The following is a 20,290-nucleotide window of genomic DNA, read 5'->3' on the forward strand; positions in this document are numbered from 1 at the left end:
CTGCTGAGTTTCTTGCCGGCTTCTTGTCGGTAGAATCTGCCTTTCGAACCGGTGGTAGAGTCACTACACACAGACAGACTTGACGTTTCAAAAGTGCTTATATTAGGCCTAATTTAAATAAATGAATTTTGAATTTTGAACTAGTTTGTGTGGAAAAATAAATAAGCTTCTTTTGATTTAATATTTTTAATTTTATAAAAATATTAAATTAACTTAGTAGTTAATTTAATATTTTTATAAAATTACTCTAAGTAAGTAGTAAGTAGTACTTACGCACCCTATACAGTGTTTCGTAATTCGGTTTTATTATTAAAACAGCAGTCCAAGTTATAAAAACTGCGTCCAAAATGGTTTTCAAGTTGCGTCCTACCAACGACCAATCACAACGCACTCTTATTCTGATTGGTTGCTCGCTGACGGGGACCAGTACAAGCCCGGAGATAAGAAATTGGCGGTGCTAACCCCCGTGCTTTATTGGCGGTGATATCAGACGTTAAAGCCCACCAACCTTTTTCCCCAGAATTGGAGCAGTTTGGTGAGTATGCTCTAAAACCGACTATGCTATGGGAATTGAGGAAAGTGCCCAGCAATGGGACTTAAATAGACTGCGAATGATAATAAAGGACCTTGCCTCTAAAAATTCCTTTTTTTGTCGTTCCTATTGGGCCGATTTTAATAATGAAACTTACCATTTTGCGGTTTTAATGCAATAAAAATAACAGAATTTTTTGTTAGAGGTTTATTCGTAAAATTGCTTATTGCAGACACCCTGTAAATATGTTCATGCAAAACGCCGGCTGTAACAAAAATCATAATTACGCATATAAAATTAGTAACCGAGCAAAGTTTTCCCTTAGTCGCATCAGGGTTTGAAACCGGCTTATTTTGTTCAACCGGTGTCGTTGTTTCAGTTAAATCAAATTGATTGATTTTTCTTGCCCGACTACACAGGGTCAAAGAAACTTGGAAAGAACCCGTTAAGACAAACACGGCATCGGTTGCGAAGAGCGAGACCGAACATAAACGGTCAATGAACCCACTCAACGCTCTTCACAAGGATAATTAATAAATAGATTTCCACTAACATGAGATAACAGTCGTTAAACCCCGCAGTAGGACATAGGAAGGCTGATGATGATCTAAGTATGTGTAAGCGTGTGAGTTTTTATTTTATACTACTAATTATGGTCGGACCCCGTACATATAGTGGGTGATTGTTTTCAACTTACCATCAGGTGGACCATAGCCCATCTTATGGTAAGATGAAAAACATCGCCAACAGCGTAAACAGAGCAACACGTCACAAAGCAACACGTTGCAGGGAGCACGTTCTGCAACAATCCGCCCAGTGTCATTTCAAGTAGTGATTAAGCCTCACGTGTCTGTAATTATACGGGCAACTATACTCTTCAGACCGGAAAACAGCATTGCAACAATACGATTGTTGCGACGTCGCACGATTTGTGTTGTTGATGCAAGGTGCTGATATCTCACTTCTTAAGGCAAGGGCCCGGTTCCACCATTTCAGCCTCGTTTAGGTAGTCGCACTTGGTCTCCGGAAACCCGAACAGCTCGGCTATCAAGTTGATGTCCTTGTATGACGGTCTGGCTCGGAGTATCTACATTCAAACAGCTCTAATTAATTACTTATTTAGCCTCACCACACTCAAAAGTGTCAATTAAGGACGGTGACAGCCAAAGGTGTGTTTTATCGCAATAAAATTGACACTTAACACATTATAATCATAAAAGCCAGCAAATAGCGGCAAGAGAAACATACATACTGAAAATTTAAACTCACTCCTTATGGCGGTTCCTAAGATTAGCCGTTGACAGTCAGCGCTGGCTTTTCAATTTATTGGCGAAAATACTAGCAATTTTGATGTTGTCCCTAAATAAAACTTCCACTTTTTTTCCACGAATGCCCTTCCGCATTCCTGTTTCCTACACATTACTCGAGTACCTTCAATGCAAAAGTGAATAGGCATTTTCGCCATAATCCTGCTTCATCCTAGACCTCATCATTGCTTTCCGTCAGACATCCTCATCAATAATCTCTAAGTGTTTCACCATAGCCTAATAATATAAAGACGTGACGTGACTTGACGTTTCAAAAGTGCTTATATTAGGCCCACTTGAAATAAATGAATTTTAAATTAAAAGGAATCCGTTACTGTTTGCCATCTTTATTCGTTACATCGCACCACCACGTCGGTTTCTCTAACACTTACGATATCCAAGTATAAAAATTCTATTCTTAATAATATTTCTAAATCTTTAACTTTTAATAGTGTACAAGTAGAGAGTATTTAAACGAAATAAATAAAAATACTGTAACCTCAGTGGCCACTTCGTATCGGTCATCGACAGGCGGAAGGTTCCAGAATACTAAGCCAACAATAGTCTCATCTCGCAGGTAGAACACCATGCCCCGTTTGTATCTGTTCTTATACTCATCGGCCCTGTTCGGTTGACATACAAAAAACGAATGTACAAATACTTACAACTAATCATTTGAATCGTAGACATATTCCGACACTAAAAACTATGTCATATTAAATACTGGTAGCTTAGGGGGAAATGTCATCATGTCATATTTCACATCATCATCATATCAACCCATTACCGGCCCACAACTGGGCACGGGTCTCCTCCAACAATGAGAAGAGGTTAAGACCCTAGTCCACCACGCTGGCCCAGTGCGGGTTTGTGGACTTCACACACCATTGAGAACATTATGGAGAACTCTCAGGTGAATACCTGGAAGGTTAGATTGGTAAAGGAATACATCAAAACCTACATAGTTTTCGATGTTTTCCTTCTCCGTTGAAGCATGTGATGTTTCAATTGCTCAAAACGCACGTAACTTGAAGTTAGAGGTGCGTGCTGGGATTCGAATTCGCCCCCCGAAAGTGAAGTCGAAGTCCTATCATCACTTCCATGTCTCAAACAAAACAAAGAAAGGGCTCTGCACATCAGAATACAGTTTTGTCACTACCATTAACTTTCCGCTGGTATAGGAGGCGACTAAGGGAATATAACGGAGAACGGGTTGCAGCGTCAACTGCGCTACTACTACTCGATCATGAACCCGTATGCCCAGCGTGGTGACTATGGGAAAACTCTCCCATATCATGCCTGTAGTCCAGCCGCAACTATTATATGCAATTGTTTAATTGACTATACTATTGTGTAAGAAACACTAAGTACATACAATAAAAAACCTTACCACAAATCTGTGACATCTCAGTGTTTCAATGGACACGATATCGGTATAGCTAAGATTAAGATCGCGCTCTCTCATCAATCCTTCGGGATATTGATTACGACAAAGTTACATTCATATGAAAATAAATTGAGAACTGACTTTTTGAAGCAGGGCATATCTCCCTGGCCGTCTCCAGACGCCTGAGGCTTGCTGTCGTCTGCGCACGGCTTGAACAGCGCCACCGTGGGCATGCACGCGCCCACTTCGCCCACGCCCTGCACACCACACAGACATTCACAGACAAATCCCGTCTGTGCGCCGGCGCTAAGGGTTCGTTCGATTTAACCGTTTTAACGAACCCATATTAACGCAACCATTAACCACAAAACAAACAAAAGTGACAACTCATGTGTATGTTTTTTGTAAATAATATATTGGATAGAAGCAGGGGTTATATTTATATAGCTTTTGCCTGCGACTTCGTCTGCGTGGACTTCAAAATTGGGTCTAAAGCTTCGCTCGTTAACAATTTTTAATCCTACCACTAGAACTATTTGAGAGACTGGTATGAAGTCCATGTCCTTTCCCATAGCATTGGTGACATGCATACCAAATTTCAAAGCAGACTGCCCGTGGCGTAAAACGTAAATAATTTTTAATTTTCCTTCGGGTACCTAAGACAATTATTCATTGTTAAGTGAACATCTCCTGAGGATGCTCCGGTTTCGGAGCGAAACGTGCGTAGATGGTATATTGCCGAAGATCGTTTTGGTGTGGAGTATAAGGATTGAAGAAATTATAAATTACACCACACAGATTCTCCTGCTTTTCGCGGAGTATAGCAAATTAAGCTTAATTTTGATAATATATCATGGATATCCGCAAAGTAACGCCTGCTTCTATCCAATATTTGACTAAAGCCTATTTAAAAAACATCTTCGGAGAATCGAACCCTAACCATGAATCCTAAAAAACAACTGCACATATCACTGCATGAAACAGTACACTGTATCTTCATGAAATAGGATTACGATGATGAAAATATAATAGATGGAGGTTGCTTATTGTAAACGATGTACCTACACTACCCACGCGTAAATACCACATTCGAGTACATAAATGGCTTTTAGTGAAGGGCTTGTATTCAGTCAATGAATACCTACTTAAATTGAAGATGCAAAAAGCTATTCATTATTTTTTTAAAATCCAGCCGAGCTTGGGTCAGACTGGCGCATTGAAGACTCCGTAATTAAACAAACTCGTATGCGAGTTATTTATTCAATCAAGAATTGTATTTTATAGACGATGTAAGATATGAGTCAGTTACCTAGGCATAGTATTTATTTGTATTTATTTAGTACCAAAAGAAATTAAATTAAATTATGATAAATTGTTAAGTAATTAGTTTAATCTTAATACTAAATTTTTTTATAATGTGAAATATTCCTACACTGATTGGTAGAATGTACTTGATTCTTTTTAATATTATAAAAATATATCGGTTTTTCGATAATAGCTTATCTCTTTAAAAACAAATGGTCACTGGTAGAGATCTCATAGAAAGATAAGTGTATATATATCCCTATATATAATATTATTATTTATTATTTTATTAGTATGTAGTAGTATGTTATACTTAGATATATTTTTACTAGCTGTTGCCCGCGACTTCGTCTGCGTTTGATTTTGTTTTTTGATGTCGCATTCAACTTAGTTGTAGTTCTAAAAGAAATTAAAGTATTCAGTATCCCTAAGCCTTAAATGAGGGGTGTGCTGCTATCCGCTGAGGAGTTCTGTCCTCTATCTCCAACCAAATTCATCAGATCTACACAAAGATTGGGCAAAATTAAACAAATATCATAACATCTATAGCACAAAAATAATTATATAAATCGGTTATAATTAGTCGGAGTTATGGTGTAAAATCGTCAAACACTTTCATCCCTTCTCCCAAAGGAACCGAGCTTAATGTCGGGATATAAAGTATTCTATATTACTTCTAACACTTCCAAGAATATGTGTACAAAGTTTCATGAGGATTGGTTAAGTAGTTTTTGCGTGAAAGCGTAACAAACAAACTTACATTGACATTTATAATATTAGTAGGGATTTTTAGTTGTTATCATTAATTAGTAATACTTTATTTGACTATAGGTCAAACACACACACACATTACAAAATCATATTACTCACATCCTGGGGTGGCTGAAAGAGATCTCTTATAGAGATAAGCTTACCTTTGTACACTTCGTATATATATGTTTACAATCGCAATTGATGGTACATGAATAAAGTAACATGGTAACTAACACCTAAGTCATATTTTGTTGTGTTCAAACTGTACACAATTTTTAATGTTTACAAGTTAGCTCTCGACTACTACATCATTTGGTTGTAAATAATGATTCAGTCTTCCCTGTTTCGGATATGGCATTCACATCGGTTTCTACGCTAAGTTCGTAGCGGAATGCTAAGTTTTTTTTATACTACTAATAATTGATTGACCAAGCAGTTATCCCACCTAAAACGCATCAAAAGTGCCACCTATGGGCCTACTTGAATAAAGATATTTTTGACTTTGACTTTGACTTTGAATAGTAAGTTGAAAACCATGGCATATAACCAGAGCAACAGTTCCCAGGGCGTGCAAGGAACACATCCTGCAAATTGTTGCCCTGTTTCCGTCAACCGTCGTCGTCGAAATGACGAAGGTGTTAAGCCTCATGGGCCAGTAACTACGCCGGTAACTAAGCATGGGGTGTAGTACTTCCCCGGACGAGCTTTCTCACAAAAAGCTCTACCACTACTAAATAAGTAACTTGGCAGCAAGTCTTTGTCGGTAGAGTGGTAACTAGCCACGGCCGAAGCCTTTTTTTTTTGTTACAGAGAAAATGCCTGACGCATAGCACTTCGTTGGGGGAAACGGAGTTTTTATGTGGGACTTGCACCCACTAAAAACTCTGTGTGTCCCTCGATAGACCTATAAGTGTGAGCACGGGGTTCACTAGCGTATTCACCGCACTCTAGCCACGGCCGAAGCCTGCCACCAGACCAATACATATTATATATGCTTTTACTATTCTAGTTATTATTAATTTATCCATCTTCATCATTTAATAATTATTTAACTCGTGAATGGTTGAAATCATATAGCATGGAAATTTGAATATGTCGTGACAAATAAGTACTCAAATTGACTTTTCATTTGATTGAGGAGCCATTTTGTGACCCGTATCGACTGTACAGTCCCGCCATTACTCTCTTGAAATGGAAATCCGATCGAGAAGGATATTGACGACGCTATGTGTTGTTATTCACAACGTTTCTAGTGTTTGTTATGTACAATTTGTATATATCCCAACAATATTTGATGTTTAACCCTCTATTTTCCCCAATTTAGTTGCCACTTCTTTATTTATGTTTTAAAGCGGAAAATGCTTGATCGTATAAAAATGCGAGGAGGGAACTAACTCACCGAAACATTAAAAGATTAAGTATTGTGTAAAATGAAACCGGAAATATAGCTTGTCTTTGCATCCAAAGAGAATTTTATAAAGATAATTAGCCTAATGATGATCATGATTTATGAAAAGAGAGACTAAAGAAAATTCATAATCTATGGCAGCATTGGACAAAACTTAACTCATAAATTTATCAACAAAACCTTTAATTTCTGCATAAATCAGATGTTTTTCTTCATAGGTTCTACTTCATAGGACAGTTTTTCAAAATTAGTTATCACGCCTATTGTTCTAACCTCCACGTCCAAGGAGTCGCCGAGCCGGAAGCAGAAGTGTGGCTCCATGTTGCTGGGCACCCAGTAGCCGGTCATGTTGGCGCCGGCCACGTAGCCCTGCTCCTGCGCGTTGCCGTAATGCTCCATGCGGAGCCGGGTGTCCTTCCACTGCGAGTACAGGCTCGCCGCGTCCCCTGCCTACACACAAGCAATCGTTATCAACAGAAAGCGAACCCTAATGGTATTCGGAATATATTTTCAATTAGTCCTAGTCTATAAGCGCTTTTGAAACTTCAAGTCTTGTACAGAAACAGACGCTACTTGGTTAGATTATATACAATCGCTGCAATTGTTTATAGAAAATCCATCTCCTTAGGATGCTCCTATGTCGGAGCGAAATGTGCGTGGAGAGTAATAATTGTTTAGTGTTCAAAAAAACATAGGTACAAGTTACATTACATCTGCACATTAGGTATAGCTTTACTATTGTTATAATTTACTTGGATATACAGAAATCAACTGTCCCTAAGCTAGGTATAAACCTATGTTATAGGCGATAGTGCTCTCCTTATAAATAAGGCTCGTCTAAACCAAAACAAATTAAAGATTTGAATATGCATCGTAATTGGTAATCATATTTATTCATATTTTTAACGCGATATACACAGTGAGTGAGTATGTGGGTGAGTGTGTGGGTGGGCGTGTGCGTGCGTGCGTGAGTGACTGAGTGAGTAAGTGTGTGTGTGTGTGTGTGCATTACTGAACTAAACTAAAACTTCGAGCAACTCTTAATTCTTTCAACTTCACATTTCAGAGTATACAAATACAAATCAAGTCTGTCTGTATATTGTAACTTTACCACCGCTTCGGAATTCAGATGCTACCGAGAAGAAGCCGACAAGCAACTCTCAGCATTTGGTATTTTCTAACTTATGCTTTCACGGGCTGGCAAATCTCATAGTATCATCTCTTCACATTTTACCGCATTGAAGTTCGACTTGTTGACAATAAAATTGACTCGTGCTTTGGAGGCCCAGCATTATAACAATGAGCGTTCTGAAGAGCTGGCATGCATACCGAAATGAAATAATTGAATGCCTAACAAAAATACAAAGGAAAGAAATAAAAAAGGCAACCGTTTCTAATGAAAGTATTCTCCTTCGGCCTTATCATTGTGGAATTAGACCCGTGCTGTGTAATGGGTTGATGTGATGATGATGATGTGTCATCTCATACTCACCACATAAAGATGTGTCCTAGCTTCCAGCTCGGTGTTGACGAGGAAACCGCCGTTAACGGAGTCCAGCTCAAGGAAGGATTGTTCAGCCAACTCTTCTCGAGGCTGCGTGCCCATCGCCACAAGCACCTGATTCAAAAACCTGTAGTACCTAATGCCCATTTTCACTAACGACGGACTAGGCGATGCCTACAAAAGTAGCGCCTACATTTACCTTTCACCAATCGATTTTCACTAGGCAACTTGTGGCAAGTTAGGTTGTATGCAACCTAAAAATGTATATGTAACCGCTTTTTAAGCCTAATGTGCCAGTAATTACAGAGATACCTACGTCCTTCAGGCCGGAACAAAGCGATAATAAGCATAGTACTTCCCCGGACGAGCTCTGTCATACAAAGCTCTACTGCTATTAAACGAGACATGTTTTTTGATGACCTACTTATTTTATCATGTTCATAATAAACCAGCATCTAATATAAATAATAATAATATAATAATATATGCATCAAATATAAAAAAAGCCAAATCTACGTTTATTTTTGAGAAATAATTAAAATTCTTCTTGATATATAATATGTCACTGTAAGTCGTTTCCAGTAAACGATGATCTTTGTTTGTCTTAATTTTGCTCAGTAATATTTGTGTAACTACCCGCTTATACGAACATTTTATTTTTAGCTGCATTTAGGTATGCTAATAGATAATATAGATTTATATGTGCCTTCTATAGTGTACACTCAAAACATGTCATAGTTTTAAGTTTAATGTTATGCTCTACTGAGCGGTTTTTTGTAATTCTTTTGACAAATAAAGATCTTAAACCATAAGTCTTTAGTAATACAGTTGACCCACTTACATAATCAGTCACTAGTGAAGACCCATTAGACAGCGTCAACTCGAGACGCCCGTCCGCTGACTTGAACGCGTCATAGATTTGCGCTGCAATTGAGAATTTACATTTAAGTGTACTTATCTTGCATTTTTATAGCACTTACCTCTTTTTAAACTACCGTAGACGTCTGATTTCTGTTCAAAAGACTTCAAATAAAAGGATCTAACGAAAGATTTCAATTTGTCGTTGCAAATCTTTTTCTTTACAAAATCGCTCTGGCTGTTTGTACGCTTAGATCTTTAAACGAAACTGATTTTAATGCAGTTTAGCAGCAATAGAAAGACTAGATGACGCTACAGTCGCTATAAGACTGATGTGAAAGGCATATACTAATTTCGGCATCGACGGTAGGAGGGCCGTAGCTTAATTGGAGAAAGCGCTCAGGCCGCGATTGCTCGAGCGTCGCATATTCAAATCCTGTCGGTTCCGAAAAATTTTATATGCATTTTAAATTTTTAAAATAGAAAGAGTTATTTAAGAGGAATGTTTATGTGCAATAGAAATGCATATTATCATAGAAAAAAGCGAAGAAATTCAATGTACTATAATTAGTAACATATTTTTGTAAGCTAACATGACGATCGCCGGCAAAACCTGTGAATCACTCCAAACTGCCCCGCATCAGCATTTTTAGTTAACTATCTATTGCACTACTTGCAAAGACTTTACTGTCGTTCGTTGAAGGATTCTATCAGATTTTATCAGATCTAAACGCGTTCTATAAAATAGTAACTATAATATAAAAGTAATCAACGAATTGTTCAGCAATCAGATTTCATTAATTCTATACAGGTTTAAAGGGTAGCATCAATAATTTAATTTTTATTTGGGTGCCATACTCCATTTATAAAAGATACATATTGCGTTAACTTCACGTTTTTGCCTTCGCTACTTTCATTCATAACTGTGCCACGTGGGTTGATAAACACGAACGGTGGGCCTTAATCCGTCAAGAGTGTCGAAGGTAACCCAAAACAATGACCAATGGACACGTACGAAGCGCTTTTTGATCATCTTCAATTAAGCACTGTAATGATCTGGAATGCTATTCTGAGTCTAGACTTGAGGTTAGAGTCACTGTTACACAGTGGCGTGCACTTCATAGATGCACAAATGCACTATTCACCCTAAAACTTTCATATTACTCGTATAGATTAAGTAGACCGTACTCTTGGGCATGATGGTTACGCCTTCGCACTTAATCTTCTCGGCCGCCCACTCAGACAGGTACTCCGGAAGGATCCCTGCCAAGATGCCCTTGTCCTTCAACATCTGCACGAACTCGATGGACTCTTCTTTCTGTTCGCCATGATGATCTACTTCCTTTTCTATGAAGCAAACAATTCTTTATTATGACCTCGAATAATAAAACATGTTTTACCTGAAGGAGTAAGATTTTAACATTTTTTGTTTCTATGTTACTTCCTTTGGATTCCCACACTACTTACGAGCTTGTAATAAGAATCTTAGTCTTATTTCTACTACCTCGTTGGTCTAGTGGTTAGCATGGTGGACTACAGATCAGGTCCTAGGTTCGATCCCGGGTCGGGCCAGTGCATAGTATTGGATTGTTCCATCAAGAAATTCTTAGTATCAGCTCCAGAGTTTGGAAATTGCCGTTGATTCACTCCCGTGCCTCGAAGAAGCTGTCGATCCTGGACAGGAACCTCAGTGTGGAAATCACAGACTTATCCTGCGCCTAATCTCTTTCCGGTGGTGTCGGAGCTGCCTTCCATAAGAGTGAGGGAATGGAGAGTGCACCAGTGTTCTCGCACACACTAATGCACCGTAATATCTGCCGCATAAATGGAAAATCTCTCTGGACCATCTTGGCTGAAATCAGTCTGGTAAACTGTTATTAGAGTTCCGTTTACCACATAATTTGGAGTAATGACCAATCTTAATATATCAAGAACCTAAGAAACCAAACCAAAGACACTTGGTCTTTGATTTGAAGTTCTTCTGATTTCATCTTTAAAACTTAGAACATTATTAATTAGAGACTTGAAATTAGGAGTATATTTTGTAGTCTTACTCATCCTGCCCAAGTACCAGGACAGCTCGCTCCCCAGGAATCCTCCTCCGAGTATGACCACGTGCTTGGCCGCTTTCACCTTGCGGTACGCGAGCTCAAGGTCGCGGACGGTGCGCAGCGTTTGCACACGCTCCCTCACAAACTTCGGAGCCGATTTAAATATATTCAGGTTTTTTGGTTTAGCCCCTGTGTGCAGTTAACATTTAAATAATTTAGATCTTACACAGAGCGTGAATCCGCGGAAGAATTCCACTTATTTTTGTTTGGTGACCCTTTGAGAAGGACTCAGTATTTTAACCACTAAAAATGTTTTAGTAAGTGCCACAAAAAGAACGATGTTAATTTTGAAAATTCCTCAGATTTGTCGCCTTTAAGCTAACGCTAAAAATATCTTCTAGTCATTCATCATGACTGAAAGTTCATTTACTCTATTATTACGCATTATACACAAACCTCAACATTTCTGATAACATTACTCTAAAATTCTGAACTCAAAATTCATTTATTTCAAGCAGGCTTAATATAAGCACTTTTGAAACGTCAAGTATGTCTGTTGCAATCAGAAACTTCGAGACATATATCTATATTGAAATATATAGAAGGGAGTCTTGTTGGCGAACTTACCAGGTCAGACCACAAGATAGGTTACGCCACGTGCACTGTTCCCCAATACCTTGACCACATCTAAAAACTTGCCCAAGCAATTGGACAAGCATGACATTATAAAAGTGATTTCGAAGCGCCTAACACACGGACGTGAGCAATTCTAACCGAAGTTATACACGAGAAGAAAAATAAGTGTATTCACCAGGTCATTCCAGCACCTAGTTTACGTTAGGCTGTGTGATTTAACTTTACTTTGGAATAGATAAGCGTTGGCTAGTAACAACATTTTGTTAGGTAGATAACAAATCATTATAGCCATTGTCAATGTCACTATCACTTCCTTATGCTGAATAAATATTAATCAACAAGCGTCCAGTATTTCACTGAAAATCTGGTCTAATGGTGTCATAAGTGAGACCAAACTCCAACTACCATTTTTTCTCACGTTTTGGTCGAGAACAATCCAAAGTCAAAATCAAATATATCACTTCCTTATGCTGAATAAATATTAATCAACAAGCGTCCAGTATTTCAGTGAAAATCTGGTCTAATGGTGTCATAAGTGAGACCAAACTCCAACTACCATTTTTTCTCACGTTTTGGTCGAGAACAATCCAAAGTCAAAATCAAATATATCACTTCCTTATGCTGAATAAATATTAATCAACAAGCGTCCAGTATTTCAGTGAAAATCTGGTCTAATGGTGTCATAAGTGAGACCAAACTCCAACTACCACTTTTTCTCACGTTTTGGTCGAGAACAATCCAAAGTCAAAATCAAATATTAAAACTAAAGCTCCGTGGATGCCAAACCCGCCCTGGTTTAAGAAGAAGCCCATAACAAACTTAGCCGGATGTTATTTTTGTCAGCAGCATTTCACATTGTCATTTAATACTTTTAAAGAAGAAACTTGATTAGAGCAATAATTCACAACCAAGCTGTTTTAACGTTTACGAAATCCTTTATACTACCTATATGAGGACTTTGAACTTTTTAACAGAAACCTTTAAAATACTTACCATCCGTATTAGTGAGCATGCACAACTTCACCAATGACCCCTTTAACTCACCCACAGCGATGAGGCATCTCTCGTAGTACATCGGCTGTTCCCCGCACATGGTCTTTATCCAGGCCACGTGGTCGTCAGCGTCTACCCGCAGCACACACCACCCGGTGGCGACGGACAACGCCGGCCCGGTTTTCTTGCGATAAAACTTTATCGGATCCATGAAGGACTGGCAGTCAGCGTAGTACATCCTAAAATACTTTCTCCGTTCAAAAAAAATATCTTCAAAGGCTGTCCATATCTCATCTACCGTTTTTGTAAATAATAAACATGGCATGTTTATTTCTGCCGCTAAGCAGCATTGTTGCAATGCTGTGTTCCAGTCTGAAGGGTGCGGTTGCCGGTGTAGTTACAGACGCATGAGCATGACAAAGGGCGGCATGTTGCAGGACGTGCTCTTTGCATGCCCTGTGAAGTGTTGGTCTGTTTTGCAATTATTACTACAAATAAATAAAAAAATCAATTCAATATTTATACTTTAAAATTCATTCACATAATTAATACAAAAGAAAATCTTTTTTCTGTTATTTTTTCAAGTCTAAACTAACGAACGTATTTCTAGAAAAGCCCAGCAAGGATAGATTGCATGGGAAAAAATAACGGTTTTCTCGCAATTTTATAGAAGAAACATGCGGACGAAAAAGCAGAAAATAGTTATTATCTACTTAATATATTACATACACACCGATTCGTTTGATGCTTCATAAGTATGTTTTAACGCTAAAAAGTATTTTTTTATTCCACTACAAGTTAGCGCTTGACTGCAATCTCACCTGGTGGTCAGAGATGATGAGGGCGTGATATCAGACCCTTTTATTTTTATTATATTTCCATTAGGCAAAATCTGCTAACTAAAAATACGAATCGAAAAATCTATTTCGCGTGGATGCGCTTATAATGTCTAATAGGCTTAATATAAGCACTGTTGAAACGTCAATTATGTGTGTTTGTAGTGACTCTACCAACGGTTCGGAAGGCAGATCCGAGAAGAAGCCGGCAATAAACTCAGCAGTTGCTCGTTTCCATTCCGTGTCCTGCTGGTTTGATAATGATGACAGGTGGTGATAAGTAAGAATGCCGGAAAGCCATTCCGGAATCCGGAATTTTGCACATGCAAGCAATACACTTCGTACGTGCCCCTGGGATATCACCTGCGCCTACTAAATTAGCCAAAACATTCGAAACTTACGTCTTCCTCTTCAACTGTTCAACGTAGTTCAACTTTTTCATCTCAGGCGGATCCGCGTTCCACCACATGTGCTTGGACATTGGAGGCCGGCTGTATGGCAAACAGTCTTCTTTCGAGATGATAAACACCTGAAAGTTCACTATCACCATCATCATCAGAGTAATTTTGTATCCCCTGCTAGATACAGGCCACGTTTCTCATAGGACGCTGGGGTATAGCTCTATAGCTTAGCGTCGCCATGTTGCCATAATTGAAATAATCCAAATAAAAAATTCATTTATTTTAAGTAGGCTTACTCTTTAAACATTCATAAAACATCAAGTCTGCAGATTTTACCCAGAAGATGCAGGCTAGAAACTCAGCAGTTACTCTTTTCCACCATCAACAATTTTATGTTATAGCAACGTCGCGGTGTGGCGTCCACACACAAACTATTTGCTTGCGCGATCGATCGCTTTACGTCGTTTGCAACGGGACGGAGCGGATGCGACGTGGCATCACAGAAAGTCACGACTAAAACTTTTACAAATAGATTAATCTGCCTGTACAATAATCCGCCAGCATCTGGCATGATTATTTACTAAACAAATTAAGACGATATGTAAAAGGTAAGCGAATTAATTCTACATGACTTTATTAGACTTTTACGAGTTAACCTACTTGTAAGTAGGAAACGTGCCAGATTGCTTTCAATAGCCCCTTGTATATTATGGCCCGTGGCCCGTGGCCCGTGGCCCGTGGCCGCTACAGCCTTCATAAAACTCTGAATGTGCTGGCCATTAGACATTCCCGTAGTGTGAATAATCGCGGTATGGAAATATAATAAGCATGACACGACTATCGGCGACGAGTCGGCGACAGTCATTATAAAAGCTTACACATTTACTGTGCTTGTACCATTTCACATTTATTCACATCTCGAAAAAATTCTCGCGACACGATTTGTCCCGTGGCCACCACGTTATAGCGATGTGACTGGCATTGTCGACGGTGCTACCTTGGCCGTCTTGTCGTGCTCCTGGATTGCCCTGTAGGCGGCCCAGCCCGCGGCGCCGGCGCCGATGATGAGGTACTGGACACACGCGGGCAGATCTTCGCTGTGGTATGGACGCTTCACTATGCGACGAGGGCGCCCTTGAACAAAATACGTACATCCTTACAAATGCGAAAGTGTGTTTGTGTGTCATTTCTTCACGCCCTAATTGGCATAGAATTTACTCTAAAAATAATAGGTGTCCCCTGGATTTGCAAAAAAAAACCTTATAAACAGAGACCGAGAGCGCGGTCCACCTAGTGTTGTTATATTCTGGTTGGCCGATATAATAGCTACATCCGTGCATAATTTTATAGGCAAATTAAAATGAGCTAATTACAGTATTTCTAGACAAAAAAGTATATAAGAATTACCTGTATAATGCCTATTTTTGCCAAAGTTGCAAACCACTAGAAATCCACAAAAAATAATACCGCTTCTATAGCCTAGCAAACTCCTCATTAATGTAATGGCCCAGCAGATTTCTCAAAAATCAATACTTATATTATAAATGGTGTAAGTGTGCCTGATTATTTATTTGTTTGCATTAAAAAAAAAATGGCAATTAAAATTAGAAAATAATATAATTCCCATCTTGACCCGAACCTGCAGTTTACCAAATATGATCGATTCCTACTTACATGTCACAACTGCTGTATTAATTGTATCCTTTTCATCTCTCCACAAGTATAACTGGTATATCTGTAGAAAGAAGAGGGGTTACGTTTGAGCATTACGTCTGTACTTTTGTGTCGGGGTCATCAAAGCTCGAGCCTTATCTCCTAGCTGCTAACTGAGGTAATGATGTTCAGATTTGACAAAGAAATTTCTTTCCTTTTTTCAATTCATCGCGTCAACCAACCGATGTCTACTGCTAGACATCCCTACTAATATTATAAATTTGAATGTATGTTTGTTTGTTACGCTTTCACGCTAAAACTACTAAACCGATCATCACGAAACTTTGTACACATATTCCTGAAGGTGTTAGAAGTAATAGGTATAGGATGTTTTTATCTCGAAATAAAGCTCAGTTCTCTCGGTAGAGGGGAAGAAAGTGATTGACGAGTTTACACCAGGCTTAGCTATCCTAAATACATGTGCTGCCACATTTATGAAGCACGTCTTTCGAAAAACAAAAACAAAGGCGCACGAAGTCGCGGGCAACAGCTAGTATTTTATATATTTATTATTTATTATTATGTCTTTCAACACCTGTCCCCTGTCATCTGTCAACCTCGTCAGGTGTTTAACGACGATTTAACGTTGCGAGGTCGCTATTGAACTAGAAAAAACTTGGAACCTGAACTTGATCGGAGAACCTTCTACAATCTGTGTGCCCCGCCCTATGTGCTACTTCAGCTTCGCGACTCGTCAAGCAATGTCGGTAACTCTATTTCTTCTTCTACTAATCTTCCCGTTGAGAAATACTGAAGATGTCTTAAGAAGCATATACCACAAGCAGGACGTGGAAATTTATTCGTGGTGGTTTTTTGAAGTTACAATTTTACACCGCCTTACCGTTCCCATAAGTCCCAAGAAAGAAAGCACGGACCAGACGTAGATCCAGGGGAATGGTGGTGGCGGGGGCGGCGAACATGGCGCCGGATCCGGTGCAGGCTTCAGGGAACAGGGCCCCTTGGTGCGGGTGCATTCCAGCATTGGCTGTGAGGTTTAGGCATAATATTTTTTTTCTATCACGATTAGGGGCTATACTTAAATAACGTCACATGTATTTCATGATTTTTTGAACCCGGGGGCATTCTGCTTGCAAGAGCTGTCGTGATGCTATGTCCCTTTGCAAACGAGAGAAAGCGGTGATTACACATGTATTTTGAAACTAAGCATCGTAGTTTTTTGCTATACTTATATAAGTGGAACCACATGGGAGTTTCAAATAAATGAAAATAATCCAAATCGTTTAATAAATTACAAAGTTCTGAGGAAACAAACATAAAAACACTTTCTCCTTTTTTGGATTCAGTTAAAAATACGAGTAAATAGATAGTAGTTGGTAGTTTCAAGAAAATTAGCACCAACTATTTATCAAGGATAATATTATAGAGTTATATAAAGGGAAGTTAACTAGAGCAATGGACTCGGTTTATGAAGTCCTAGTAAATTATATCCTGATTCCAAATTTGACGGCCGATTGGCGCAGATTGCAGCGATCCTGCTTTCTGAGTCCAAGGCCGTGGGTTTAATTCCCACTACTGGAAAATGTTTGTGTGATGAGCATGAATGTTTGTATGTATATTCAGTGGGTGTTTATATGTATATTCTAAGTATTTATGTATATTATTCATAAAAATATTCATCAGTCATCTTAGTCCGCATAACACAAGCTACGCTTACTTTGGGTTAGATGGCGATGTGTGCATCGTCTTCGTATATTTATATTTATTATAAATAACTAAATTACTTTATAAATAATAAAGGTTATCTTAAGCAATTTACGGTGAAATTATTTCGTCAATAAGAAATTAAAGCGACGGCGTTTCTTCGATTTCAATCTTTATACCTACGCAATCCAAAAAAAATCTGTAAAATGTATTCCTGAGTCGAGCAATGAAACAATTCTCAGAAATAAAAAGTTTATTTGTAATCAAGCGACATCTTTAGACTTGGGTTTTTTTGTAACCATCAGAGCCCGTAATGTTAATTTTACATTTCGTCAACACTTTTCAGTTTCTAAAACTTCTGTTTGGCCATCTTCTTTTTGTCCCTCAAATTCCTCTTTTTCTGCTTGAGATAGCAATGTCAATCTATCCAGTGGCTTCCACGGTTCATGGAAGGCGTATTTAAATTTGTTTTTGCCGTGATAGCCGAGCCTTGGCAAGGGATCTTGCATATCGTTAGGTCCGGCAGGAAGTTTTTTAGTTTCTTTCCAGTAATCTGGGTGTATTACAGGAGAACTTTGGAACAAATCCAGCAATGGCTTTATGGTGCTATCAAATTTTATAGCGGACGTCATGAAAGCTTGTTCTCGATCATCATTCGTGGTTTCCTGCCAAATAATAATTAGAGCTTCAGATTGAATAACTGGTAGAGGATTTTTTTAAAGTGCGTTTGACGAAATCTCCCTGAATTACTAATCGATGCAGCGGTAAGTGTTTTTGAGGGGCACGGTACTGTGGTAATCCTCTTCTTTGCCTCCTGTAATTATAACTAAGAAGGTCCTCTTACCAAAGTGTGAGGAAATAAAGATGCTTGAATCGGTTTTGTCTATCACCGACCATTGAAACTTCTCCATCTTCCTTTGGTTTTGCCTTACCCCTGAAGAGACCCTTTAAGAAACCGAAAAATCCCGCACTGGGAGGCTCCTCTTCGACCTGTTCTTCTGTGCCGGGCGGATTCTGTTCCCCGTAATTTGGATAAGGTCCATAACCTTGTTGCTGGGGCGGGTTCCCTTGGTTACCCGTCTGGGACGTCCACAGCACTGCCGTCCACTGATGGAGAAAGCACAAGCTGGATTTCATTAGATATTACACTTTACGGGCTCTGATTTCGTCTAACGCACTTCCAAATAAAGATTTATTATTAGTATCAAAAATCCAAGACGCCGCAAGAAAATCCTTTAAAACTTTGTATAACCTTATAAAATCTCTCGTTCATAATTTTATGGAACTAACCGCGACCATATAATTAAACTTTCTACCTACTTACTTAAATAATTAAGCTGCTTTTCTATCAGAGTTTTTTGAGTAGGCATAAGGAAAGATGTTCGTCAAAGGGCCTCATTAATATCACACAGATTAGTTATTCTATATCATCTTTCAGGCTTGTGGGTTTCCTCACGGTGTTTTCCTTCACCGTTAAAGAGTGATATTTAGTTAATTTTTTTTTTTTTTTAATCTATCTATTAGGAGAGGTTGAGATGAATTAAGTACGACCCTTACGTTGCTCTGATGCGAAATGTTTTAGTGATAGTAACCCAGGTAGGTGGCTAATTATATTCTCCAAAAAAAAAAAAAGGTGAATTAGCCAATTTTCTGACTTCAGACGATGAATCTTAGGAATACCAACTTATCTATTTATTTCTCGTCCCGGGAATTCAACAAACGAGACAATGTTTATTTTATTTAAACTCTTTATATGCACTTTATTTTGCGATCTCTGCCAGGCAACCTTAGGATTAGGACAAGAGCGAGAGCAAATATTGAATATTGTAGGAATTGCTCACTCTCACTTAACTCGCGCTTAGCTCCTTGCATCTTATCTAGATTGGCAGCTTTAGTACCACCGACTTACCTTGGCTTTACTAGGAGGCAGTGGAGGACACACTACGTCTGGCACTTTGATCCTGTAGGGATCATAGTTGGGTGGTTGCGGCTCGTAGGGGCATTCGTGACGCCACGCCGGAGGCGGGAGGTCACACTTGGGCCATGGCTCAACTCTCTTTCCGTGAGTTTGAGCTATATCCTTGCAGCAACTACCCTTGTCTTTACAGTAGTTTCTTAAATACGCTGAAACGAAATCCAATGAATTTACTTATCTTGGAGGTCACTTCATCTTGGAGTGTAGGTACTTAAAAAAGATGAGAGAAATGAGATGACTTGAGAAAGATGAGAGAAAGATGCATTAAGAACATACAGAAACCACGCGAATATTATTGAAGCATCAAAAACCACTCCACTTTAATAGTGTTTCTCGAACAGGCGGTTAGTTACTTCATTGATTTAGACAGTATTTATTTTACCTTTAATGTTCTAAACGTTTATCATAAAATAGGGAAAAGGGAAAAGCTTGTGAACTAGCAACATTCTGCGGGTGTGAAGTGAGAAGCACTCGGGTTGTCTTCTCGGTTTTTGGACAAAATGCACTGCATACAATAATTGTCGGATGAGGATTATGTATGCTCTACATTCCCAGTATGGACGTATACTTCACATACCTTCTTAAACCTTCTTCCTGAATAACCCTATCTACTCCTAAAAAAAACTGCTTAAAATTCCGTTGTATAGCTTAGAAGAACAAAGCGTACAAACAGCGTGAGCTATTTTGTTTCGTACTATATGAAGATATTTTAAAGCAGTTACTAAACGCAAGAAAATACTTATACAGCACCTAATGCAGAAGCTGCCTCCACCAAACCGTTGCCGGTAATTGCTACCACAGGGTTGATACAACGAATGTGACTGCAGTATCGAAAGGTGCCATTTAACATTTTGTAGATTAACACTGAGAATCAACGATACACCAAAAATTTTCAAGTTCTATATACAAAAATATCGGATTTACATTATATTGGATGCGGAAGAAAATTTGTTCATTGTGATTGTGATG

The 20,290-nt window shown here is 38.7% G+C and overlaps 1 protein-coding gene across 1 annotated transcript; it reads right to left on the reverse strand.

Annotated features, from left to right (window-relative positions):
* Positions 1-737: 737 nt before the first annotated feature.
* On the reverse strand, positions 738-20,290 carry LOC120625121 (apoptosis-inducing factor 1, mitochondrial-like). Its single transcript, XM_039892062.1, has 16 exons — positions 20,072-20,290; positions 19,256-19,470; positions 16,526-16,669; positions 15,646-15,706; positions 14,969-15,105; positions 13,972-14,099; positions 12,786-12,973; positions 11,109-11,294; positions 10,243-10,401; positions 9,038-9,120; positions 8,185-8,310; positions 6,966-7,142; positions 3,368-3,483; positions 2,339-2,462; positions 1,495-1,619; positions 738-797 (listed from the first exon to the last, which is right to left on the reverse strand). Exons 1-16 carry the CDS (start codon positions 20,169-20,171, stop codon positions 782-784), a joined length of 2,085 nt encoding a protein of 694 aa, XP_039747996.1. The 5' UTR covers positions 20,172-20,290; the 3' UTR covers positions 738-781.

This window comes from Pararge aegeria, chromosome 7 (genome assembly GCF_905163445.1).
Source record: "Pararge aegeria chromosome 7, ilParAegt1.1, whole genome shotgun sequence".
Taxonomy (NCBI): domain Eukaryota; kingdom Metazoa; phylum Arthropoda; class Insecta; order Lepidoptera; family Nymphalidae; genus Pararge; species Pararge aegeria.